The sequence below is a fragment of the Callorhinchus milii genome, unplaced genomic scaffold, assembly GCF_018977255.1.
Source record: "Callorhinchus milii isolate IMCB2004 unplaced genomic scaffold, IMCB_Cmil_1.0 Scaffold13, whole genome shotgun sequence".
Classification (NCBI taxonomy): domain Eukaryota; kingdom Metazoa; phylum Chordata; class Chondrichthyes; order Chimaeriformes; family Callorhinchidae; genus Callorhinchus; species Callorhinchus milii.
This window is the reverse complement of record NW_024704754.1, coordinates 15,253,057-15,279,846: the sequence shown is the minus strand read 5'-3', so window position 1 is coordinate 15,279,846 and position 26,790 is coordinate 15,253,057. Positions and strand designations below refer to the sequence as shown.

Below are 26,790 nucleotides of genomic sequence, written 5' to 3'. Positions count from 1 at the left end.
ATTTGTATTATACAAATTGTCACAATATAAATATTATGAAGGGGCTACTTATTATTTACAGATCTCTATCTTTGTAACTTTGTTCCTCTGCTTTCTGTGAGATAGTCAGCCTGGAAGTAGGTACTTTGTATTCTCCCAGGAAGTTCTGCTCCACAGTGACATGAATGAAGAATGATGCTAACAATTTGCCATTACCATTCATGATATCACACAAGAGAAAATATCCACAATGTTTGGTCTGAGCCAGCGTCAAACCAGTACAATAGTACTCAAATAATTAAGAAACATTGAATATATATCTTTCTCCCTTTGTTGCATCAAGGATTATGGGACAATTCAGGATATTTTAATCCATTCAGCAATATATTACATTTCAAATACTGTGTACTGTTTGTGCTTGTGACCAACTATGCTCTTCAAGATTTTTTTAAAAATAATAATCCTTGGATTTGATATAGGGCTTTATCATGTCTTCGAGGCGTCTCAAAGAGCTTCACAGGACACACTGTAAACTGTAGCAACTGTATATTTTGTGGGTGAAACTGCGCCAAGCAGTGACCACAAACGGTGACCAAATTATTATTATTTTTATTGGAAGGGATTATTATCTCCGGAAAGGGGATCCGCCAATCAACTAACAAGTGGGTTAGTTTACCTACTTACCTCAGTTTACCTACTTGCTGCTAGGTAAACAGAGACATGTGTGTGGAGTGAGGAAACTGCTCAATGTTTGTCTCTTTTTTTAAAAAGGGGATGTAGAAAGGTGAGTTTTTTTTTATTATAGAAAGAAAATCATAGCAGGCTTGTACTAATAAGGTTCCAATGACTAAATAAAGTGCCCAGACATCAATCCAGTGTCAACTTCGCCACTATTCTAAATAAATCCTGTCATACCTTGTTGGAGGTAACTGAGCAGAGAGCAATGCTAGGAAGATACTGCTAACTTGAATAAACAGCAGAAGAAACTGGTGATGACACAAATGTGTGAATCAAACAAGATAAGTGGTGATTACCTTTCAGACAGGAATTTCGTAGAATATAATTTAAAAGCATCTTACGTGCATAGCTATAAAGTTGCTGGTTTTGTAAACAAAACAGCGGTTCTGTCTAGTTCCTTCTAGGAAGCTGAATAAGGAAGACATTGGAAATACATTGTTAGGTGGGTTTATAATTCATTATTTTCTTTGAATTGTAAAACAAGAACAAAGTTTCTAAAATGTGCAAGTCAAAGCACATAGAGCACACATTAATTGTTTGCTTTGTTTCTATCACCACTGTACTTTCAACTTGAGTTTGTTGAAGTGCATTGATAGTGTAATGCAAATTTAGAAAAACTAGATTTTATGTTTCCGCAAGAATTAAACTTATAATACAATTGTCAAAGTGATGGTTTGATACTTGTGGCCTACAAGTGGTTTGATACTTAGAGGTCCCTTTCCTTGCCTCCTTCAAGATCCGTTTCAAAACCCTCCTCTTCATCCGTGCCTTCGATCTCCCTCCCCGATCTCGACCCCCAGCTCAGGTCTGAAACACTGATTGTGCAGCGTCTTGGGATGTCCCCTTGACGTGAAAGGTGCTATACAAATGTAATGTTGTTGTTGACGATATCTTGCTAACATTTATTATTGATGTAAAAATGTATCTGTATGACGTTTTAAAGACTGAAATAACACTTAGGTGCACAAAAATATTTTTTAAAGTAGATGTAAAAGTATGTCATCTTTTCACTTCTGCTAGTTATTTATAGTTAGTAAGAAGTGACATTTTGATGTATAAGTGTGATGGTAACAGAATATATTGTAAATGTGTGTTGAATGAATAGATCATATTTGTTATTTTATTATGGCATTTGGAGAGTTATGTTTTATCTTTGATTGGATTACAGTTTATATTTCATAAGTTTGTATTGTGAAAACAAATTTCTGCATTCACGTGCTGTCAACTTCAATTCTGTTAATGACAAACATACATTTAGCATCAGGCTTATGTTAAGCAGAAATAGCATGCCTGTTAGTTTCTTGCCAGATAATTTGAATCTGTTTCAGTACAATACCACTTTATAAACTAGCTAGTAAAACTTTATTTGGCCTAAAAAATGAATTTCTTAGCTTGAGTCAGCGCACTTGTGAAGCAAACATTGTAGAAAGGCAGAGTTTACATTTCATCAAATTATTTTATTAGTGCATTGAATATCTTTCACTAGAGGGGAGTAAAGTTGATGGCTTTAGTACCTAAGCACTTGATGTGTTGTATTTTTTCCGTTGTAAAAATTTCCAGTGGGCAAAGCAAGCTTGTCATAACGATCCTCCTGTTTGAAAAATTGATTGCTTGAAAATTTGACCATTTCAGATGTAATTTCTAAGAGTTCTTATTAAATCATGAATCCATTCATGCCTTCTTCCCCAACTGCAATTAAAAATTAAATATTCTGGATTTGTTTAAAATAACACATTAAATTACTCTATCTGAGGTGATGTATTTTGTTGGAATTCTCTTGTTGAATCATGAGATACAAAGAAAATAGAGGAGAGCCGGTCCTAGATGGAGGCTAGTGATATTGGACAAATCAAACTTTAGTGGAAGAATCGTTCCCAACATGAATCAGCAGCACCTTAAGGAAGTAGAGATGGTGGGTGAAAGGTGGTGAGACTAAATTCTCTAATAGAGAGAAGTCATGAAAAGTGAAAGATGCTAAAATGGAACACCGAGTCAGAGTTTCAAAGCGGTGTGATACATTAGTGGGTAAGATGAAAGTTTCTCCCATGGGGTATGCCAGATTTCCTTACATTGGGATATGCTGAGCAAACATTATCAAACAACGTCAGCGGAGGTGTGGAAGCACTTTCCTACTCCTGGATACCTACTCTCTGTTGCTGCCTGTTGATCCATACTCAAATTACATGTTGTTGACAGATTTGACTATATTCGGGGGAGGGGGGTTGGAGGCGATCTTAGCTTGATGAGTAGTGGAAATCTTGCCAGATAGTGTTTTCAGTGGCAATTTTTGCAATTTTAGCTGATTAAATTCCAGTAGCATCCCAATGCACACTCGAGGGTTCCTAATATTCTCTGTGCCTAATACTCTCTGGAAATGGGTAAGCAGGGTATATGCCTTTAAGGAGAAATTGCACATTCAAATTCCAAACATTAGAATTTCCACATATAGATGGCATACGTGGAACCTTCCGTCTAGTTTGGGTACTCTTAAGCCCAGTGACACGTTTGTGCAAGTGTGAAGACGCGAAAAAAGTTTGGGCTGTTCAGTGAAAATTCTTGTGGTTGGATTGTTTGCTGATAGTGATTCTTACATCTGACTTGTGAGAACTGTGTGAGGAATTGAGAATTTGGATGAATACACTCATATCTCGACATTATTGCCACAGAGTCATTAGTGAGTGCGGAGGAGAAATTTAAAGGAATTTGACTGTATATCTGTTCATACGCCATGTTCAGTTTGAGTTTGATCGAAGTGGTCAGGGTTCGTACTTGAAGTATTATAGCACACTGTATATAACAGTATACTTGTATTAAGGCAAAATGTGATCAGTTTCCAGAAAAGATAATCCAAAAATTGCAATTGATGGCTTTATCATTCCCAGTAAAGTGGCTTCTGTTACACTGGCAGAGTATGTTGGTAGCTTCCTAATAAAATTCAGGTTACATTACTGTTTTTTTAAATTCACATCAGTGGTATTTTGAAACCAGCACCTCACCTGCTACTTCCTATCATACAGGATTTGCATACAACCTGAGGCTTTTGCTTGTGATATCTGATCAAGGGGAATGTTGCAGGTTTTCATTTTTGGTTGCACCGTTTAATTTTTGTCCAGTGTCTTTGCAGTCCAGCTACAATTCGGTATTGTTTCTCTGAAGGCTTTGTAGGAGTAACTTGAACCTTCTGTGTGGTGCATCATTGGCAAGTTTATTCTTTACATCTGCTTCCTTCATAGTCTACAATTGAGCTAAAAGTTTTACAGTCTTTGAATACTGTATGATTAATGAATTGAATGTGAAAGTTTCACTTTAGTGAAGGCTTAAAATTGGACTTGCGTGTTCAATTTGTATCTAGTAACCTAATGCTTGATTTCAGTTAAACGTGGATGATTATTAAAGAAATGTACATACCCATATAATGATACTCTTTACATTTCGTATAGCACCTTTCATTTCGGGAGGATGTCCCAAAGAGGATATACTGTAAAGAACACCGACTGTTGTTGGTGAATGTACAGGCTAACTAAGATCAGTCCCAAAGCTTCACAGTATATTTATGATTGGAATGTTGGTGAGTTCGCGGCTGTTGTAGGATGATTGTAGGTTATCTCCAGTGTGCAGACTTTTTTAAAAAAAGTTAAACTGTTCTGGGTGGAAAATAGTACTGCCTACGAAAGAAGCGCACTTTTCGTGAAATATATGCATTCTAATTGGTTGCAAATGCTGTCTACCTTGCATCATTGAGGGAGTGGCACAGTCTGCTAGTCTAGCAACTTCTTAAAAGAAACTTGATGGATTATACTTTTTTTATGAAAGTTCAGAATTATCTGTATGATCTCTCTATTTTACTTATCACTAATCATACAAACATTACTGCCATGATGAAGTGGATTATTGCTTTAAATTATGATATGTGTTCATTGCTTTACGAAGAGTAGTATTAGAACTAAACCTGCGGAGAAACGTATGATAATTTTTTTTAACCAAATGACTTAAATGTAAGGGGAATAGAACCTGTTTAAAATGCTCACTATTAATTTGCTAATTGTAATCCAAATATAAAAATAGTCTTTGGATGATATTTTAGAGCTTTCTGCAGTACAATATGTTGTGCAAAACAGAGTTAATACACAAATGTGCCTATAGAAGTTGTTTACATTTTGTGTTTTGTGTGTTTATGGTCTTATTAGTTTAGATTTAGTTGTAGATACTGAAAGAGAGTACCTGAATGGAGTGCATGTAGACAATTTCCCCCACTGAGGTGTTTTTCTTTCTTTAAAGACTACAGAGCAAATTGAATTTGCTGATTGGCTGGAGAGGAGGGAACACATGTGGCGTGAAATGTCTTTCTCAGATGAGTGAAGCCTTTTCTGTAGCTTCACACAGTTCTCCATGGCTTCACAGACTGGGTAAGTAGCTGTTGCTTTGAATTTATACAATTTTATACATTTAATCTGCTTTAATTTTAGCACACAATAGTTTTGAATACAGAAACCATCTAAATGTACTTTTATATTTCAATTGTTAATTGGAAGGCACTTGTTTTCATTTAAACACCTCACAATTTCAAACTTTAAAATGCAGTTTTAGAAACTCAGAAATTGAATAGTTTATTTCTTCATTTGTTTTAAATTGCATCAAATATCCCATTCAGGTTGTTAATTGAGCCAGACTGGGTGTGGTAAATACTTGTTGTACATGGTTGTAGTCCGCAGACCTGTGATCTAGAAATCCTACCTAATGACAGATCCGTTGAAGGTCGATCATTAGGAGCGACGCTCATTAGGAAAACAGGAACATGAGGCAGACATTCAGTCCATCAAGCCTGTTTCGCCAGGTCTTAGCAGAAACTTTTAATGAAATGCAGCCCCCCCACCCCGCATTCACCATACTCTTTAATATTTCTAATACACACTTATATATGTTCAAAAATGCGACAAATTTAGATGTGCTTATTTAAATGGTTTTGAGAACTGATTTCATTGCAATTATAAAGCTCCTAGCATTTCCTCTGTTGACAACCATGCACAATATAAATATACAATCACTAGACTTAACATATATTCTGTGAAGCGCTTTGAGATGTCTTGAAGATGTGATAAGGCGCTATATCAAATGCAAAAAATATTATTATGATCTCTTTAAACACTGAAATTAATAGCCATGTCGCCGTACAAACCATAGCTGTGGTATGGTATTTTTATACAACTGGTGAGGCCAACAGACATAACCAGTTTGTACAATAATTGTACAAGAGATAGCAAGAATGTTGTATATTAATGCATTACTCTGCAACCAAGAACATTTTGATTTATGATGATTTATGATTAAAATGTTGAATATGACTAGTTTGGGGTAGAATTCTTTGGCTTTGAATATGTGGTTTGTGAATCTTCAGTCCACTTTCATCTTGTATCCATTGATGTAAACACTCAGTATATATTCTCAATGCACCATAGGAGTTCATTGGTGGAGGGGGGATTTGCGTCCTACTTGGATGGTGGTGCTTATTATAATTGGTGAGAGAAAACTAGTCAATCTAAGTAGAGATGCATTTTAAAATAAAATGCCTTTTTTTAGATTCTTGAATTTTTGGTGGTGCCTTGTTTTAGCAAGTTGATTCCTGGTTAAATAGTAATATAAAAATGGTTTAACCCAGTGATGTTCAGTTCATATGGAGATGGTGAAAAAGACTCCAACATTTCTTAAGTCACATTGTGTATATATATATATATAATTGTTTATCTCTGTGTATTATAGGCAGTTTCAGTTTGTTTTACATACAGTATATGGATGGTGCTATTTTTTGTAGTTCTATCAGTTGTATCAGTTCTATCTATCGTGAGTCCTGTAGCTTAGTGATTAGAGCAATTAGAGCATTAGAGCACTCGAGAAACTTGGGTTTGATTACTGGCAGGGTGAAACGTTGGGCAAGTTTCCTTATTCCACGCGCCTCTGTTTACCTAGCAGTAAGTAGGAACCCGGTTGTCAGTCGACTGGCAGATCGCTTTCCTGGTGATGGTAATTCCTTCAGGAAAAAAAAGTCCTGGAAACTCTGATCATTAAACTATATCGTATATACCTGCCCTACGACTTAACCAGCCATCTGATTCAAGTGTAGCAAGGCAACTTTTTCTTGAGCAAGTATTGTGTGCTTTTGAACAGCAAGTTTGAATACAAAGTTACTATTGAGCATGAGTATATGATGAGTATATAGTGGAAACTAAGTTACAAAAAAACAATTGTATAATAAAATATTGAACCTCTTGAAATGTTTACATCGAATCTTCAGCATGTTTACCACACAAAAAAGCCACACTTACATCCTGAGTTAATGTTGCATCCCATAGCTGTACCTTAATATCCTTTCACTGTAAAACAGTCTGCACTTTCTGGAATGTGAATGTCAAAACCGAGTTTAGTTCTTCAGAAGTAAGGAAAGAGTTGAGAGGAAAAGACTCAAGCTGTGAGTGTCTGAATTTTGTCTTTACAGCAAAAAAAATTCCTGTCTGTCTGTAATCGTTCGCAAAGTTACCCTAATTTGGGTACCAACAGCAACGTTCACACACCACCAGCATATTGGGAGTGTTAGGGTAGTGGAGTACTTGTGGTTCAGTTCATCAAAATTGAGCTATTTCCCGAGAAAGAACAACTTGCATTTATAGTGTCCCGGAGCGCTTCACAGTGGCAGAGTCTGACAACAAAAAATGAAAAACAGATTTTTTTTCATTTTAAAAAATGGTTTATGCACTATTCTGATTACTGTTCTTTAACTGTTTATGTGCCTCATGCTGGAGCTTATTTTGTTTCAAATTAAGCCTGGGGAGCCCTCAGGCCCTCCATTAGAACTCTACCTTTGCATTTTTGGAAATGCTTTAAAGAGAAGCACTGTATCAATAGTGTAAATGTTGAGATTTTGAACAATGATTGCTTCTTAAGCAGAGGTTTGAACCCTTCAAATAATATACTAATATGTACTAACTACATCATGGGTGCTGTCACTTTACTGCACCTACAGTACTTGGGATGAATTGGAATCTTGTTGTGAAATAGTAGCGTTAGGAAAAAGTTGTGATTGTGGAAGTAATTGCTGTAAATTTGGAAGCAATATAGCATTTAGAATCTTAACAAATTGGATTTAAAGCCGGTGAGAAATTGATTATTTCAGCTGTTGCAAATCAAGCTTTAAACTGTACATGTTGGTGTAATTGGAAATTCAATTGTTTAGTTCTGGGTGTGCAAGAGTCCATGGAATTTTGTGTGTCCTGGGCTGAATAAGTCTTTGTTTCAATGCACTATTGTTTGAAAAATAGATTTATTACAGTCATGCTATGACCTGAGGAATTGCTTGATGAGTGGGGGGGAGGTAGAGCGTGCGCAAAAAATACTAAAAACATGTTGAAACCTCCACCCTAGCAAGTAGCATGGAAAGTCTAGATAGAAGAAGAAAACAATGATTTCGTGGGCAAACAATGAATGTTTAATTGTTGTGCAGTAATATATTGATATAACACTTTCAGTCAGCTCTTTTTTAAAAAAATATTGTTTTTAATTATGAAAGTTAGTTTCAGTGCTATTTGTACTTGAACTACACGTCTGCTGTTTGTCCCTGGTTTGTTGCTGCCATTGGTAGGCAACCAGGTGGGAAAGATCAGAGCAGAACATAGAATTTTGGCATACATTACCCTTGCACAGCTATCACTAGCTGAGATCAGGTAAATAACACAGTATCTAGAACTTTCCTGGACGGTTAGGGTTTGGATGAGTTGTTACCGCACAATTGAGCAGGGCAGGGAATGACTTTTACAGTTTTGAGGAGGTTTAAAATGCTTGGCTCTCTAACCTCAGGAAGGAAATGTACAGATGGTTTCAAATATTTGTCTAGCAATACTTATTGAATCATAACATTTTTGATTTGTAAAAATCTGAAAAGACATTACCTCCGAACTCTGAAGTCTGCACCAAGCTTACCCCAATGTCATTGTGTAAGAATCTTTGAGCCATGTGCCTTACAACCTCCTGGATATCCAATTAAGTGAAGAACATTTTCTGACAAAGCAATGTGTTCATGAATGAAGAAATTAGTGGGGTTTATTTTGGCTGCAGTCGCTGATTAGGGTGGAATTACAAAAGTGAGTAGTTGCAAAGTCATGGTCGAACAGTCTGATTGACTTGTGAATTATGCAAGTCTTGCATAATTGCTTGGTTCTGGACAAATTGATTAACACAGAATTTGCTGTATCATCTTTAGCAGTTACAGGTGTACTGGTGTTTATAGTACACTTATCAACAATGAGTGCTGCTAATATGCCCATGCTATCCCAGAAAATCATTTTGAAAATAATATGTGTTTGTATTGATTTATTTTAGTTTAAAGTTAAAGAAGTGTCTGGAGTACATAATTCAGTAAACCCTGTATTACAAGAGAAGTACGTGTTTCACTGACGACCACTTATTTCTGTGCAACGATTGGTGATCTTTTGCCTTGTCTGGACCATTTGTATTTCATTGTCAAAGGGACAGTTCAATTTGTACCATATACATTTAATGCTTTCCTACATTTACAAAGAATTTGCAGAACCTAAGTTGTTTATTACCTCTGTCAATCTGCTGGTTTGGGTAATGCTAAGTTAGAAATGTTACCTACAATTCGAAAGACTTGTTTTGTTTAGCTGCAAGATCTGTTTGTGTATTCATTTATGAGAGGTTCGATCAGTTGCATTTTTTTCCCCAAATACAAAAGTGTTGCCAGTATACTTTTGTGTTTTTCAAGCATAGTTTTGTATTTTTTGTGTTTGTTTCTCTATTAATTTAAATCCTTTTTAAATCTTGATTACTGCTTACTTTGGGGGAAAATGTCTTGAAAGAGTTGTTTTGCCCAGTAACGTGATACCTGTAATTTATGGATAGCAATTCATCTGTATGTTAACATTTGTTGATCCAGGGTGCTTCAGTACTCTTATTTTGTCTGTGTAGGTTAATTCAATTTCCTTCCACTGTCTGGCTCAATGTCGCCAATTAGCTATTTTTCATTGTCGGAACTTCATCTTTAGAGACAGAAAGGAAGTTCAGGTTAATTATAATTGGGTACTGATTGTGATGCTGTGTCTCATTTAAAGGGTACTTGCTAGATGCGACACCCGGGAGGCATGGAGATCTCGGGGATCTCCTTACCCAGACAAGGAATGCAGGTTCTAAAAGATACTTTCAAACCTATGCCACCAACATTTCTCTGAAAAGACAGATGGCTGTCTTTTGCTTTTCAGCAACATGAACCGTGAAGATAGAAATGCACTGCGAATGAAAGAACGAGAACGGAGAAATCAAGGAATTCAGCAGAATGAAGAAACTTTCCCTGGAAATTCCCCCCTCTTTGCTGAGCCATATAAAGTACAGGTACAGTAATTATGGGTGAGAAAACCTAAAATTATCTTTGAAAATGTAACCTTTCAATGTCTGGAAATTTGGCATCCTGTCCACATCCATTGTTGTAAATTGGAAGCAGTTCCAACAAATACAGAAGCAAATCTGATACTGAATTCATCTTTAGCTAGGCCTATCTTGAGTTTGTTTTACTTATGAATCTTGACAATGATGATGGTTTCTATTTGGACATCACAGAATTTGAATATTGCTGTTTGGAAGCAAAATGGTTTCTTGGGTCCAAAAAAAAATTCCAATGGAGTTGATTTCTGGGTGACTTCAGTGGGTTAATCAGTGCCACTGATTAAGTGAATGTTTATGCGATAACATGATTGGGCTCAACTGAGCTGTCAATTATCCTGCCACCACCTGCTGTCTGGGCTCTTGGGTATTGAATAGCTCCTTGGGTAAGATGCTGGAGACCTGCCATCGTCTGGGATTTGTATCCTCATCTGAGTCACTACCTTCAGGAAAGGGGGCACAGAAGAGAGAAAAGCAATATTAAACTGAGAACCAGATTTGTATTCTATCCTTATGTTCTTGTTGGTTTTGGTAACAAGTATTGAATTCATTGTTATATTGCCTTCAGATTATCTGATAGTCTGCAAGAGTATTCTTGATGCCTGAATTAAGAAAAATGTGGATTGAATTCACAGTTTTAGGTTGAAGACTTGTACAATACAAAGCAAAATTACATTTGTATAGCGCCTTTCACGTCGGGTGGATGTCCCAAGGCATTTGTATGCCCAAATAAATGAATATTAAGTTTTTTCAATCAACTATCTTTCTCACAATTCTTTCCTAATTGTTCGGCAAAGAGTCAAAATTTCCAAAAATGTTAGGAAAGCCTTAAACCTTTCAGAGATTATATTGCACAATCACTGTTCGAGAATAGCATCTGATTTTTTTTGTAACTTTCTCATTCAGTTATGTCAAGTAACATTTAATTTCAAATAAAAGTAATTCTAAAGGAGTGTTCTATTATCGCTATCACATCTGACGTAAAGTCATGTCATGCAGATTTTGCTGATGTGCCAGTTTACATTGACGCCTGTAGATAATGATGTCACATTCTTTATTGTTATATACAGGATGTCATAATAAGCAGTGCATATTGCTGCGTAAAACCTGATTGTTGTTCCAGGTTGCTGAGGCATTGACCTACTTCCTTATTGTTTTAAAAGTTCTGCCGATGACAGGTTAAATACTTTATGTAAGCGGAAGCCAGATCAAGGCTTCCACTTTTTTCAAATATAAAGCATCAACTGTTTTAAAGATCTGATTATATTTAAAGTCTTTAGTCAGTCAGGATAATCTCAGGCTTTGTTTAAACGGCCCCTGAACAACAAATCACATTTCTATAGTGCCTTTGACATCGGAAGGATGTCCCAAGCCACTGAACAGTTAAGGATTTGACCTGAGCTGGGGTTGGAATCAAGGCAAACTTCTTGGACTGAACAGTAGTGTGTTTAAGGCGCGTCCTTAAGTTTTGAGATACTGTTGTGATTCAAAATGGTTTGTCAACCAAAGAATCTTAAGTTGTCGGTCTATTGTCCTTGTGTACCCCACCAAGTATAAATCCCAATATCTGATTGTACTGCAATGAAGATGAAAATTAAGTTTTAAAAGATACCAGAAATGGGTCATCTTCATGCTTTTCAATTGAAGCATCCTCCACATACCAAGCTCCTGTCCCAGGGTATCTTTCTAATGTTAGGTAATTGTGATTATTGTTGCATTTTCGTTCCTTGGAGTGGAGGAACTGATCCTGATATCATTGTGTCACTGATCTCAAATATCTTAAAGAGATGGTCTTCCTTCTAATTTTGTTCCATTGACAACCAAGATGTGCGCCTTTGACATGGGAAGGTTGTTCCATTTGAAGAAAGAAGACCCTTAAAAATGTTTAAATTTTTGTGATTGAAGTCAGTGTGGCCATTGAGTCTGACAATTTGTTGTTTGGTGAGTGTGAAAACAGATAGATAGCCAAAGACAACTGTCTGTAGATGCCACTTGCCAAGTAGCTCAGTAATTGTATGCCAATCTCAAAAGTCATGGCTGGTTCAGTAGATTGTATTGAAAATTTGTTTTGTGTTGTAGTCTTGAATTTAATAACCTTGCATACACTGTTTATATGAGTGTTGTACATCACCATATACATGATCTATGTTATATTTGAATATGTTTCTCTTGGTTCTGTAGAATTGTCACTTTGGTAACTGAAACAAAAATCATTGTTTAGAAATTAAACTGACAATGTTTTATAAACTGTCCTTTGCAGAAATTATTCTGGCTCAATGTACCAATTCTCTTGTGATGTATTACTCACTAGGTTTAGTATTGTATGCCTATTTTCAGTTAATGGAATCTTATTGCAGTAAAGAAATGACAGCACCATGATAAAACTATTCAACCTTCCGGTTTCACTGTATAGCTCTTGGGACATGGGCCTTTGCCACGATACTCTACACAGTGAGTTCCCTTTTAGGGAGATGTGGGGAGGGGGAAAAGACTTGAATGTTAATGTTGTGCAACTTTCCAATGGGACCGTTATACACTAATTGACTGTAATATTCATTACAAGTCAACTATATTTTGAAATATTTAACTTCTAAATTAAGTCCTTTCTCATTTTGTTTTGAAAAACAGGGCAGATCAGAAGATAAACTTTCCAGTCGAATCCAGAGCATGTTGGGAAATTACGATGAAATGAAAGACTTGATAGGAGATAGAAAACTCATAGGCATACCCAAAGGCACTGTTCCATCAACTCCAGATGAGAAACCCGACCCGGCTTTCTTTGGTGATCAGAGACACAGTACATCTCACCAAAGTAGCAAGTGGACCCCAGTGGGTCCAGCAGCTTCTGCCCCTAGTACTTCATCACAGACACAAAAGAGGTCAAGTTCCAGTTTACAAAGCAGCCATGGCAGCAGCCAAAGACTTGGTGGTGGCAGCAGCAGTAGCCAGAGGCATGAACGTGATTCACACATTAGCAGTCGTAAGAGAAGTAACCAACATGGATCTGAACATTCAAAATCACACTCAGTCAGCCCAGCTAAACCACCAACCGTTTCCATAAGCTCCAGTAATTCGAGGTCTCAAGGAAGCGACCACCATAGCAAAGAGCGCCATCGGTCAAAATCACCTCGAGATCTTGATGCTACCCGGGACTCTCCATCTCGTGTTCACACGTTCCCTGCTAGTGGACAACACACTTCTCAGGCTTTCACTCCTGCATTGATGTCCAAACCCAGCTCGATGCTGCAGAAGCCTACAGCCTATGTGAGACCTATGGACGGACAGGATCAGGCCCCCAATGAATCATTGGAACCAAAAATTCCTTCCGAGCATTATGGTAGCCAGTCTCATGGAAGCAGCCTGTCAGAGATGAAGTCAGGCAACAAAGTGCATCTCTCAAAACTCAAAATCCCATCCCAGACTGTGGAGGTAAACAAATGGTTCATTCTTTTTATTTATAACTTTTATAACTTAATTTTATTTATAACAAAATTAAAATTTTGTGTGTGTAGTCAAGTTCAAGGAATTTATTGCTTTAAAAGGGTATAAAGATATGCTTTGATGAATTCAGCTTTACTGGGAAAAATGGCTGACAAAATAGAAATGATTGACAATATCACCTTCTCACTCACAAACAATTTAAAAATCTCAAACAAGAAGTGTAAAGAGAAATTAAGCACAGCTAGTTATTTCAAATCTAAGGAATAAAATTGTTAGCTCTGCTATATTTGGCTACTTAGCACACGTTTACAAAATTAAGACAAATGTTGTTATGACCCTGTAGAGATCAGAAACGTATTGGGAATTAGAACTGATGTAATGAAAAGCTGGAAGCTGGTTTCTATTTTTTAGAACGGTCTTTGTCTGCCCCCTACCCCATGTGTCTTTAAAAAAGAAGCACAGTTGTTTCATCTATTCTAATTTAATTGGATGACAGAATTCTAAAAGCTTGTCTCTCAACTCTTCAGTATATTTCTATAATTACCCTTTTGTTTGACATAGTACCTTATCACATTGTCAAACCATCTCAATCACATCACATAATTTTCTGTAGAGTTCACTGACTAGAAGTCAGCACTTTTGACAATGCAGCATTCCTCCAGCACTGCATTGAAGTATCAGCCTGGACCCAGAGCTCAAATGCCTAACTTTCTCCCATTTCAGATAGTTCACAAGACCATTGGAGGTGAGATAGTGAGGTACACTGCATGGAACTACATAAGTGTACAGGGCACCAGTAATTGATGTTGCTGCAGTTTGGCCACTCGAGCAATCTACTAGTTAGAATGAATCAAGCCTAATTGTGCTACGGTTTGTTATTGCAGATTGTTTTATTGAAAGGCCACAAGATCCAAACCAAAATACAGATTAACTTGTTTTCTTTTTGAAATTTACAGTCATCTGTTTCTGGTGATGCGAGCTGTGTGGATGAGATTCTAAAGGTACGTCCCGTGTGCACACACGTGTATTGGTATTTGTATGTTAGTAATCCAATAGTAGTGTTGTCTTTTGCCCTGTTTTTTCCATTTATCTTAAATTTGGAATTTTTAAATCTATGAACATGTATATTCTAGGAAATGACACACTCTTGGCCACCGCCTTTGACAGCAATTCACACACCATGCAAGGCTGAGCCATCAAAGTTTCCATTTCCAACTAAGGTGGGTATCTATTTCAGCCTCTAGACTAGAGTACAAGGATAGATTGGTTTACAAATGTAACGTATCGTGGTAGGGGAAGAAGAGACCTGCACACCGTGGGAGGAGAGGATGCAGAGAGTTTTACAAAAGAAGGTTATCTTGATTACAGGTTTTTCTGAGGTAACCTTTGCATGCAACCTAGCGCACCTCTAAATATTGCCATAATGTTGCAAATGAATTCAATACTGATACAGTAGAATATGGCTTTGAACCAACCTTGAAGAATAAATCTACTTTTGGATTCAAAAAAGCGCCTTCAAACAGTTTTAATACTTCTGAGACGATTTATAATCTCAATAGTAATAATACCAAATAAATTTACAACAAATTGCATTTATATAGTGCCTTTCCGTCGGGAGAAACTGCCAAGTCCCTGGGCAGTCGAGGGTTTGTACCTGAGGTGGTTGGAAGTCAAGAGGTGTGGGGGTGAGGTTGGGAGGGTAACCTGAGCATGTAACAAAATGTGGTGTTTGCCTTGTATGCAGGGACCTATTTGTGTTTAAGATAATGCATCTATTTTACAGCAGATGTAGAAACTCCATGCCAGTTAGCTGAGGCGATACTTTCCAACTTTGGCAACGCTGAAAACCAAAGGCAACCAGCTTACTAATAACATTGGTTTTTATCCCTCCATCTCCAACCTTTCAATGTTTCTATCTTTGCTTTCTTGCTGCATCTGATCCTTTTTGGCTATGTTACAGACTAGTTTCTCATCTATACCAAAGGTACATTTTAATTCTCTTCAGGTTTCCTTTGATTAGAATCCAAATAATAGCTTTTGGTGAGTGAAAAGTTCATTTGAGTGAATTTGAAAAAGTTGCAGGTGACTTTCAAAACCAGTTTACAGATCTGTTTTCATGGTGTGTTGACATTCTAAATATATGTGCGTGTGATCTTGTTCTTCTGACACCTGCTGCATATCGGGAACTGTGTGCTATGGAGGCCTATATTGATAAAACGATTGGAAAACAGACAAAATCTGTTTGGCCTAAAGAGAGTTTCATGTTCCATTTCCACTCCTATTGTGACCGTGGCAGATGTTGTACACTTCACATCTTATATTGTCTTTTATCTTTTTAGGAATCTCAGCATGTTAACTACAGTATACCAGGGCCGAGTAAGTATTTAAAGCTATTTAAAATGGGATGTTTTTAATGTCTCTGCCAAGGCAGTAAAGTTAATGGAGTTTATTTCTTGGGCCTGAACCGCAACAATTCAAAGGGCATACTATGCTAATGTGTTTTAATGTTCAGTAGACACATGTATCTTTCTGGAATTTATAGGCTGCATTAAGTTTGTAGAAATGGTTTCCAACTATTGAATGGGCAATTTTGCAGCATTTGGTCCATTTTCCAGGATGTGAGCTCATAATCTAGACAGGCCAAACAGCAACTGAGAGAGAGTTTGTTTCCCAAAGGTGCTTGTTCAGGTGATTCAGCTAGATGTAACAATCCCATTGCACTATTTCATATAAAAGAGGAAGTTCCCCCAGCTTCATGGCCAATTTTCCTCCCACACTCCGTCACCAAAATACCGGATTAATGGTCAATCTCATCACATTGGCATTTGTGGAATGTTGCTAGTGCAGATCAGCTTCTACATTTGTCTACAGAATCGTCAATCTACTTTAAAAGGTCACTATATAAAATAGTCATTGTACTGCAAAAGTAATTAATTGTAGGGAGTGCTTTGATATTTTGATAAAGTGCTATATCAAATACAAGTGCTGGTATTATGAGACTTATTCCAGGAGTTGGATTGCCATCATAACTTGAATAATCTGATGCGCTTTTTTTCCATTATCTGCTGAGTTATTAGGTAGTGAGAGCCAAGGAATGTTGGGCAACTCCTCCACAATCAATGAAAATCAGTGCACAAATAATCTTTTACTCCTCTTGCATACCTAGCAGCTATTTGCAGAGCAATCTCTGATGAAAACTGGTCACTTACCTATATTCTCTGCCAGGGAATGTTCAAATGAGGTAAAAGCCTTGACAATGGGTATTAAAGGTGCTGTAGGATAATACAGCTTTTTTTTATTCTACAGGCTAGTTTTCTTTACGAAAGGTACCGTTAACTTGTCGTCATAACTCGAAGCAGAACGTAGTAAGGCGCATATTTTGAAAGGGGGAGAAACTGACTTGGGCATGTTATCAACTGAACAAAGGCATGTCTTCAGTCATCTAAGGTTCTCTGTAAAGCATGTCCCTTAATAACTAGTTGTAGGATGCAATTAAGGAATTCCAAGGACAAAACCAACAATTGTGAACCTTCTCCCCATCACAACCTCATCTAAAAAAAATTCCAGGCTGCTCTAGATCATTTGTACAGTGAATGGAGGTAAAAATGATTCTCCCTGATCTTTAAACCTCCAATGAGGAAATCATTTTATTGCTCTTTTCCTTGAAATAAAGTAGCAAAGTGTCAGACCTTAGAAAGTTCATCTCCTACAAATAGCAGTTCAACTGCATTAACTTTTTTCAAATCTCGTTCCTTGTCTAATAGGGCAGGTGGGTGATCCACCCATGCCTCTTTTGAAAGCTATTGAGAGGTTGAAAGCTAGAAGGTGCACAAGAGCAGTCCAGGGCGATTTCTCTCTTAATTATTCTCCCTGTGAGAATTGCCCAGCAAGTGCAAGGAACCAATTTTCAGCAACTCGCCATATGGGGAATTGCAGATGAGAAGCACTGTGCTGTCACTGGTACACAACATGCTGTCCGCTACTTTACATTTTAACTGCACACTTTGTCTTTGCAATAGTAACGACTTTTTTTTAATAATGAGATTTTAATTGCAGAGAGATACAGTGCTACATCAAAAGCGGCCTCCAATAATCGAGCAAAATCGTAAGTAGTTCTCATTTTTGTCCACTTTATTCTCTTGATGTATACGAGGAAGTGAGGAAAGTTGAAGTTTAATTTGGAGTAGGCAATTTCCAGGTGAGTTTTAAGTAAGAATATAAATGTCAGGTGCTCCAATAGCTCAAAAAGTCGTCTATACGTGCTCAAGCATCGTCAATACTACAGCTTGCAAATGCCTTAAAGCTAAATGTTTTTGTGTCTCTCCTCCCCCCCCCCCCCCCCCCCCCATTTAAAAAAAACATTGGTCATGAGAAGACATGGGCCAAATCCATTTTTCTCAGATGAAGATAAGCTTTTTTCCAGTTATATATTATTTTTATAACCTGTACACACTGTTGAGACATGAATTTAATTGATGGGAAAGGTAACTAAACCAACAGTGTATATAACCAACTTCTTGGGTCTCATAAGAAATGAATAGGGAAGTGCTGACCGCACCCTATCATACTGCTGTGGATCCCAACTTCAGGATGTCCTCCCGACGTGAAAGCCACTATACAACTGCAATTTTATTGTTACAATAGTGCTTCACTAATAATTAGAGGTGTGTGTGATCTGCCAGAATAGACTGAGGTTTTCCTGATGGCTTATTGAATAATACTCTGCTAGAGACAAGGTACCAGATTTGATCACAAGTCTGTCACAATTAGCGAGCAGTGCCGGGAGGCACTAGAGTTGGCCTAAGCAACTCTGGTCTAAGCATCCCTTGTTGAAGTAGTTTCAAATAAGTTGACTTCTAATTAGCCTGCTTCTTCATTAGTACAGTGAAATACTGCACAGAGTGGTGGTTGTTAAGGTGTTTCCCCTTGTGGATGAGAAATATCCAAACGTAGCTTGGCTATCTGAGGAAAGCAAAGGTGANTTTTTTTTCAACTCCTTTCGCTAAATCCCATTGATCCTGACCAACCTCTGGTCCTCCCTGCAGCACAGGCCTTTTAGATTATGTTGACTGAATGCCTGACATCAATAGTAACGGAATACAATAACAACTCGCATTTATATAGCGTCCCTCACGCAGGGTAGCGTCCCAGAGCGCTTGACAGTGGCGTAGAACGATGCTGAGCTGGGGAGAGGGGGAGATGACTAGGTGCAGTTGAAGAGGATCTCCTGAAAAATAAAAAGATTTGCCAAAATAAATTCCGAACTAGAGTTTACTTCATTGTTTGATTTTGTTTTGTCTTTTTTTGAGCTAGAGTGGTTTAGGTCATGCATTTCAACAGTCTTGGCATCGGTAAAATATTGTGCTTGGCTGAGCCTTGAAAATGCTTTTTTTTTTTTACATGTTTAAAACAATCTTACCGATCTCCAATACTAAATTACTGAAGTAATACTTAACATGTCTAAAAGAGACTTTAAATAATTCTAAGTTTATTTACAAGTGGTTTGATATAACACCACTTTTCTTCTTTTTAAATAGCTGTGAACCTGACCAAGCTGCATCACGGTAAGTCAACCTACCAGTGACTATTATTCCATTATGGAATGAACAGACAGAATTTAGACCACTGCACCATTATTGAGCTATTAGACCAGAAGATAATTTAACTTTGCTTTGATTTTGTTTGAAGCTTTTAGAATCAATACATTTGTGGAGTCCTGTAGCTCAGTGGTTAGAGCACTCGCTTTGCAAGTGAGAGACCTGAGTTCAATTCCAGTCAGGGCGAAAACTTGGGCAAGTTTCCTTACTCCACACAGAGCCTAATAATAATCCCTCCAAAAACAAAACAATAATAAATTGGTCATTTTCAATCTACGACTGTTTGTGGGACATTGCTGTGCGCAATTGGCTGCCGCGTTCGCCCACAAATATACAGTCAATTCACTTTACAGTGTGTTCTGTGAAGCGCTTTGGGACGTCCTCCCGACGTGAAAAGCGCTATATCAAATGCAAGGATTATTATTATTATTTTGGGTTTACTCTAATTCTTGCTCCCATTCTGAGTTTATTTTACAGAGGAGTTGCAATTATTGAAAGTTCTGTAACTTTCAGTTACATAGGAACAGGGGGAGGCCATTCAGTCCTTTGAGCCTGTTCCGCCATTTAATTAGATCATGGCTGATCTGTACCTCAACTAATCCTTGCAATTCCAATTTCCCGCTTTCTCCCCATATCCCTTAATACCCCGATTTACCAAAAATCTATCAACCTTGCTCTTGAAGGTGTGGATGGATCCAGCATCCACGGTCTTTTGGGGAGAGAATTCCAGATTTCTACCACCCTTTCAGTGAAAAATGCTTCCTGATTTCACTGTTAATGGCCTGCATTTAAGCATCAGACTGTAGCACAACTACCAACCATCAGAATTTCCACTTCCACTCAGAATAAAAACTATTTGAAATTTCTTAAAACAAAATCAATAAATTAAGTAGATGCCTAGAATGAACAAAATGTACTTTGGTGAATGTTGCAAATGATGATGCTTTATCAGCAGTTTAGATCTCAAGTGGCCCCCACTACTTAATTTTTGACGTAATCCTAATGTGTTCACTATTTGTAGTGAAAATATTACTGTCTAGATTATAATAATTTTGTTGGAGTTTGTAGATTATCTTATAAAACAATTCAAGACTAAAATATTTTAAAAATCAAAGATAGTTTTAAGATAGCTATTCAGAGGCTGACAGATAAAAATATATTAGCAGACTTGGCAACTGAGGTGGGGCTTTGCACTTTATTGTGCATGGATGGAAAACTATAGAAATATGGATCCTATTTAAAAGGCTTGAACTCTCAATGGAACAGGGATGTAATTGCGTGATACACTTTGAAGCAAAATTACTGTATCCTTTCCCCCTCACCATATCTTTTATTCTAATGTAGTACAAATTCCTTATGGTGGATTTAATGGAGGTGACTTTTATGTTTGCTTGTTATTTAGAGTCTTACTTTACTCATGACTTTTATCATTCTTTAGTCGTGCAGTGACTTCAGTATCACTCCATTGCCATTGTGTATGTTTTGGTGTCAGAAAACTTTGGTCTTGTGAGTGGTCTATTGCGATCAGACCTTGCTGCCCTTGGCTGAGTTTGAAAGTACATCAGACTCTTGGTAAATGCAGATTTCACTTGTATTGAGCCAAATCTGCATGAGCCTCCTTGTTGCAATGATTGTGTCCCCAATGGTTTCTGTTTTCTATTGCTTAGAATGTTGGAGGATGACCTCAAACTTAGCAGCAGTGAGGACAGCGATGCAGATCAGGTTTGCTTTCACTGTAGTGTTCGTATTTTGTGAATGAATGTCAATGTTGTCTCAGGAATAATGTACCTTGATCAACCTGTTTGACCCTGTGCTGGAGAACACTATTTGTTTCTTGATCTGTATGTTGGTTCAATTCCCCTTACTGTCCTTTTCACTCACCAAAAAAAACTGTTACTGAGGTATTAATTGGAGACAAGGAAAGTGTGTAAATGTTTGAGTTAGGGAATGAGGGAAGAGCTACAACAGGCCACAAAGGATCACATGCAGCAAGATGGTGGAGAAAGGAGCCATAAAGGCCTGGAGATGGGATTAGAAGTGCATTGGTATTGCAGCACTTGTAAGTTGTCAGGTTGCTTTGCTTTCCAGCTTGCCAAAATGTGACGGGGGCTCATTGGTGACCTGTTTGAAGTGACATTTTTCATTCACACCATTCTTAACCCCTACATCCACCACCCCACCCAATCCTCCTTCAAAAAAATTACAAGATGCTATAAGATTAAACAATCCTCCTTCAAAAAAATTATGAGATGCTATAAGATTAAAGAATTACAACTGCGCCAGTTCTGATAGCTTGTTTTATATTTTCTCGGTTTGCCATTAAAGATAACATCATCATTCTTTAAACTCCCTTTCCCCACCAAGCATGTAATAGCTCTCAGCCTTTCTTCATTTTTCACACATCAGACCTATTGCTTGCTCAGTGATTTAATTACCTTTGTGTGTAATGAAACTGCATTTTAAAACTGAAGTAAAGTGAAGTTCTATTGCAGATTTTTTTGTATATTTGTGCGTTTTTTTAGCGTTGTTTCATATAAACCAATAATGGAAGGTGTGTGCTATTTCGGTTGTGGCACCATTGTCCTTACTTTACATTGAAATTATGCAATGCTACTGCCTTAAATTGCTTTAGTTTCATGATAATCGAACACTGATTTGTAGCTTGACGATTTAATTTACACCACTGGTCTGTGAACCTATAGAGTATTTCAGCATGTGATGAAGCACTGCAATAGTCATTTACATATAGATTCCTAATTTGATGGATTTGATGAGTATCTTTTTAATCCTTAGGATTCGAAACCAGCAGCAAGGGCTACTCCTGGCGGGTAGGTAATACTGGCAGAGGCCGCAAAATGTAGCCTGTCTTAAGCTTTTCTCTCCTGTTCAAGTATTCTATCTAGCCTTTTCCACCTGTGAACGTTTATCATTTCTAGTCCTAGATGATTGGACCAGTAGAATGTCAGAATTGGCACAGCAATTCACCCTAAGTAGTTTGTGGCTTTGGTCAGTAACAAACTGCTACTGACATAATTTTATGGATAACAAACTGCTAACATATTGATATTGCTTGACTAGTAGTCTCCATTGATTCTGTTAAGCTTAGTTAGCCACAACCTTGCATAACTATTAAATTGTGAACAGAGCTCTTAAAAGCTGAATTATTCTCACAATAGAAATAACATAATGGATGTAGCCAGAGACTATTATTAGATTCTCAATTTCTGTTAAATGTATGTGGTAACAAAACCAAAGTAAAGAGACTGATTATTCAGTCTTGTATATAAAGAACATGTCATTTGAAATCTACTTGAACTTCTTAACTGATTGCTAGAATTGCCCATAAAATGTGTTCTCTTTAGTACTTCTGAACCTTCCCAGCAAAACAGTGAGGGCGTGGAACCATCCAGAGGTGATTCCAGCAGCCACAGTGGCTCGGAAAGTAGTTCTGGATCAGACTCTGAAAGCGAAAGCAGCTCTAGTGACAGTGAAGCAAATGAACCATCTAGGAGTGCATCACCCGAGGTATGTCTGGAGTTAGTGTGATGTAATTGATGTGTTAATAGTGTAATTGTAATGTGTTTGATGGTATGCTTTCTTTCCATTACCTGTGTTTTCACCTATGGTTTTGGTTAGAAAAAAAGCTTTATGAGCCTGAATTTGCCACTCCCAATCCTAAGTGTTCATTTGTGCTAGGAGGGTAAAGCATTTAGTGTTTGTGTTGTTAGACATCTGACTTTGTCACAGTATAGATTTTGTTCTGAAAAATGAAAATTACATCAGGTAAAATACAGCAGAATTCATCATGTTCACTCATTACAGAAACACATTTCAGCAGGTCTGACGCAGACTTTAGTTAGAATAGTGAATGTTTAAGCTTGGTAGTGTATGGTTTCTCCTACATGTGAATAATTGCAGTATCAACAATAACATCTTAAGGTGTGCAATGTAATAATTTGTGCATACATAGCCAGGGTAAATATATAGTTGTTGAAATCATTCAATTCCCTGTCTACGCCTGTCTGGATGATGTAAATTCTTTAATTCAGTGATTTTAAAGATGTCATCTTTGACATGGAGGCTTGATTTCATGCTAGAAATGCAGTTTAGATGTACTTCCAAAATAAATGCCTGTCGAGATATGGAAAGTGGTAAATGCAATCTCCTGAAAGCTTCCATTGGCTGGACTGAGGGATGTTACTGTATTTTGTTATCGTGATAAAACCTTTAGATTTTTTTAAAGATTCTCCGAAGAAAGTTATATTGGCTGCCAATGCGTCCTACATTTTCACATTTTTTTTAGTGTTTTTGTTACCGGTATTTTTTAAAAAAAAATGTGTCTGGATTCTGTGAGCACCAGTTTAGATTTCTCTTTTCTGTTCAGCCTGAACGACCACCTTCAAGTAAGTGGCAACTAGACAACTGGTTGAAAGGGAACTCGCACAAAGTTTCCCCAGCTTCTTCTGTGGACAGTCATATCCAGTCATCGCAGAGCTACAAGAAAGAAAGCAGAGACCAAAATGCAGCCTACGAGGATCCAAGTGGATCAAAGGATGTGACCACAGCCACATCCGGAAGGGATTCGAGGACTGCACAGAAAGGTTCTGAAAACCGAGGCCGTCAGAAATCACCAGCACAAAGTGATGGTAGCACACAACGGAAGTGGGTTGGTAAAAAGCAGCCTAAAAAGGCAGAAAGGCCAGCTGTAACTGAGGAGCAACGAGGAGGGCTGAAAGTTGAAAGTGAGCCTACCTCAGACAGGGCTACTCCTATTCCTGCCAATCGTCACAAAGCTGCTACAAAGGGTTCCAGAAAGCCTAGCACAAAATCCAAATCGACGAGAGTGACTGTGGAAAAAAGAAAGCACAACAAGAGTGCGAGTAAAACCCCCCAAAAATCCAAGGAATATGTTGATACGGACTCCTCTTCCTCTGATTCTGAGCAAAGCGAGACCCTCCCTCCCGCATCCCAAACCCCAAAGTATTCAGAGAATAACAGGACTCCTGTTCATAAATCCTCCATGGATGGAGAAGACAGCATTTTTAGGCAGAGGATTTTCTCTCCTATGGAAGAGAAGGAACTCCTTTCACCACTGAGTGATGTTGATGACAAATATCGCAACATTACCTCACTTATTGTTAGAATTGACTTAAGTCTCTTGTCCCGGAGACCTGAATCTCCTCATAAAGAAATTGAGCAGCCTAAAGTGGACAAGGAGGTCTCTTCTGACAGGCGAATGCGAGACACTCCAAAACAACCAACTGAAAAAAGTACCACCAAAGGCAAGAGAAAGCACAAGGTAAGAGACATTGCGTTGGCTTGAGAGTACATTTTTACTCATCGTGAAGATATTCATCATTGGGTGGCATCAAGAGGGGTGAACTTGGTCCATCTGTTGCAGGCATTTCAAATAGAATTGCAGTGCTTCTATTTCAGATGATGTGGTTGGTGGATTCACCTGGGGATCTTGTGTGCTGTACTCACTGTCTTGAACACTGGGCCACTCAGTTGAACCTGATGGTGGGTCTTCTAAGTGTAGTATATCTGCATAGATCAAGAGGGGTCCCNAAAAAATGTGGTAAATCCCAAAACTGTTTGTGCCTTCCAAAGATGTACATTATTTTACATCTAAGTGTTGATCTTCGTTACTGACCAAAAGGGTTTATGTCAACAAAATATATGAAAATGAATATGTACTTAATGGTTTGATCTTACAATATATTTCTCTGTCTTTCCCATCAGGAGGTTGTCTCAAAGCCCTTATTTAATAATAAGCCTTACGTCGTATCATGACATTGTGAGGTCTCAAAAGTGCTTCACAAAATATACTGTATATTTTGTGGGCAAATTCATTAGAAAGCTTCAGGGCAGACAACACAAATAATAGAATTATAGAATATTACAGCACAGAAGGAGGCCATTCGACCCATTGTGCATGTGGCGGCTCTTTGGAAGAGCTACCTAATCAGTCGCACTCCCCCGCTGTTTCTCCATATCCCTGCAAATTTTTCCATTTCAGAAACAAATGTTCTCATTACTGTTTGAACTTCTGATTTATTTGGAAAGAGATCGTTTGAGCTTTTATTAAGTTTTCTCCTTGCATACTTTATTTTCTTTCCAAACATTTGTAACCATTCTTTTCAGCTTGGGACAAATCCAAATTCTTCCTTTGAAACATGACAGCCGTAGAGGACTGTATATTATTTGGGTTCCTAATTATTGCCATTCGGTCAGGCTTTGTGGGAGCTAAGACCTGCCAGAGGACTGTCCATCCTGTACAGGATCTTCCTTTGATTGGCAAGTAGCCATACAAATCACCATGGAGGCTTACCATGCCATCTCTTGGAAAGGATATTCAAGGAAGGATGTATGCTGATTCAGAACAACCTTAGCAGGATCTTGACTCTGGTTATGGAGAGTCCTGTAACTCAGTAGGTAGAGCCCTCGCCTCGCAAGCAAGAGGACCTGGGTTGGATTCTCGGCAGGGCGAAACGTTGGGCAAGTTTCCTAACTCCACACGTCTCTGTTTACCTATCAGTAAGAAGGAACCTGGTTGTTAGTCGTTTGGCGGATCGCTTTTCCGGGGGAATAATTCCTTCAAAAAAAAATAATAATTTGGACACTTAATCCGCATCTGATTGTGGGACACTGCCTTGTGCAATTGGCTACCATGTTTTGCCCAAAACATGCAGTCAATTCACTTTACAGTATATTCTGTGAAGTGTTTTGAGACGTCTAGAAGACGCGATAAGGCGCTATAATGAAATGCAAGGATTGTTATTATTATTCGATGATCCCATTGCTCTGGAACTCGTCACGTTTCAGTGTTCAAACTTTTTTTTCAAATAATTTTTGTCTTTATTGGATTTGTAGTTACCCAGTGTCACTCTTTCGTGGTCTATTTGGCAAGCGAGCTGGTTCCTGTGAAATCTCAAATCCTTACCTGAGACTGTAATAATATTTTCTGCCACTAGAGGTCTTACGTAATCAATGGAAATGGTAAAGCCGGTGGTGCTGCCGACAAATTCTGTAATTTTCCTGGGGGAAGAGGGTTGGAGAGATGGGTACAGGTCTGTGGGTGCAAAAAATGCTCTTAATTTTGCAATTCGTTGACCGTCTCAATCCTTGTCTCAATCCAAGGCTGTTGTAATTATGAAGACAGATTAATTTGGTGATTTTCCCACTGGATTTTATTTGAGCCCACAGATATTCACAGGATGGTAGATTCAACAGTGCGTCTGCAATACAAGAGCTTGAATGAAAAAGAATAACTTGCTACAGGTTGAGTTAATGATACTTCATTCACTGCTGAGGCAGTCTGCGCTGGGAACTGCGCACTCGGCTGCTGAGTTTCGCCCACAAAATGCAAAGTTAATTCCCTTGACAGTATATTCTGTGAAGCACTTTGCGACGTCCCGAAGACATGATAAGGTACCACATCAAATCCAAGGATTATGATTATAACTGAGAGACTCCAGATTTTTCAAAGTGTAGCAGTCAACTAAGAGGCGAATTAATCACCTCTACTTGTAATGGTTATGCTTTCTCCTTCAAGCTCTTGTATCATTATCTGTCCACATTATAATCATTTGCC

General features: G+C 37.9%; 1 protein-coding gene across 3 annotated transcripts in view; it reads left to right on the top strand.

Annotated features, from left to right (window-relative positions):
* aff4 (AF4/FMR2 family, member 4) overlaps window positions 1-26,790 on the top strand; it is a 44,924-nt gene that overhangs the window by 4,879 nt on the left and 13,255 nt on the right. For 2 of the 3 annotated variants that reach the window (XM_007891458.2, XM_007891457.2), the window contains exons 2-13: window positions 4,996-5,123; window positions 9,981-10,110; window positions 12,787-13,587; window positions 14,556-14,600; window positions 14,733-14,819; window positions 15,939-15,975; window positions 17,656-17,704; window positions 19,137-19,163; window positions 20,864-20,918; window positions 21,990-22,024; window positions 22,559-22,721; window positions 23,581-24,495. In XM_007891458.2, the coding sequence (XP_007889649.1) occupies window positions 5,107-5,123; window positions 9,981-10,110; window positions 12,787-13,587; window positions 14,556-14,600; window positions 14,733-14,819; window positions 15,939-15,975; window positions 17,656-17,704; window positions 19,137-19,163; window positions 20,864-20,918; window positions 21,990-22,024; window positions 22,559-22,721; window positions 23,581-24,495 (2,361 nt within the window). In that variant the 5' untranslated portion in view covers window positions 4,996-5,106. The remainder of the gene's footprint in view (window positions 1-4,995; window positions 5,124-9,980; window positions 10,111-12,786; window positions 13,588-14,555; window positions 14,601-14,732; window positions 14,820-15,938; window positions 15,976-17,655; window positions 17,705-19,136; window positions 19,164-20,863; window positions 20,919-21,989; window positions 22,025-22,558; window positions 22,722-23,580; window positions 24,496-26,790) is intronic. The other variant, XM_007891459.2, reaches the window with a different exon arrangement.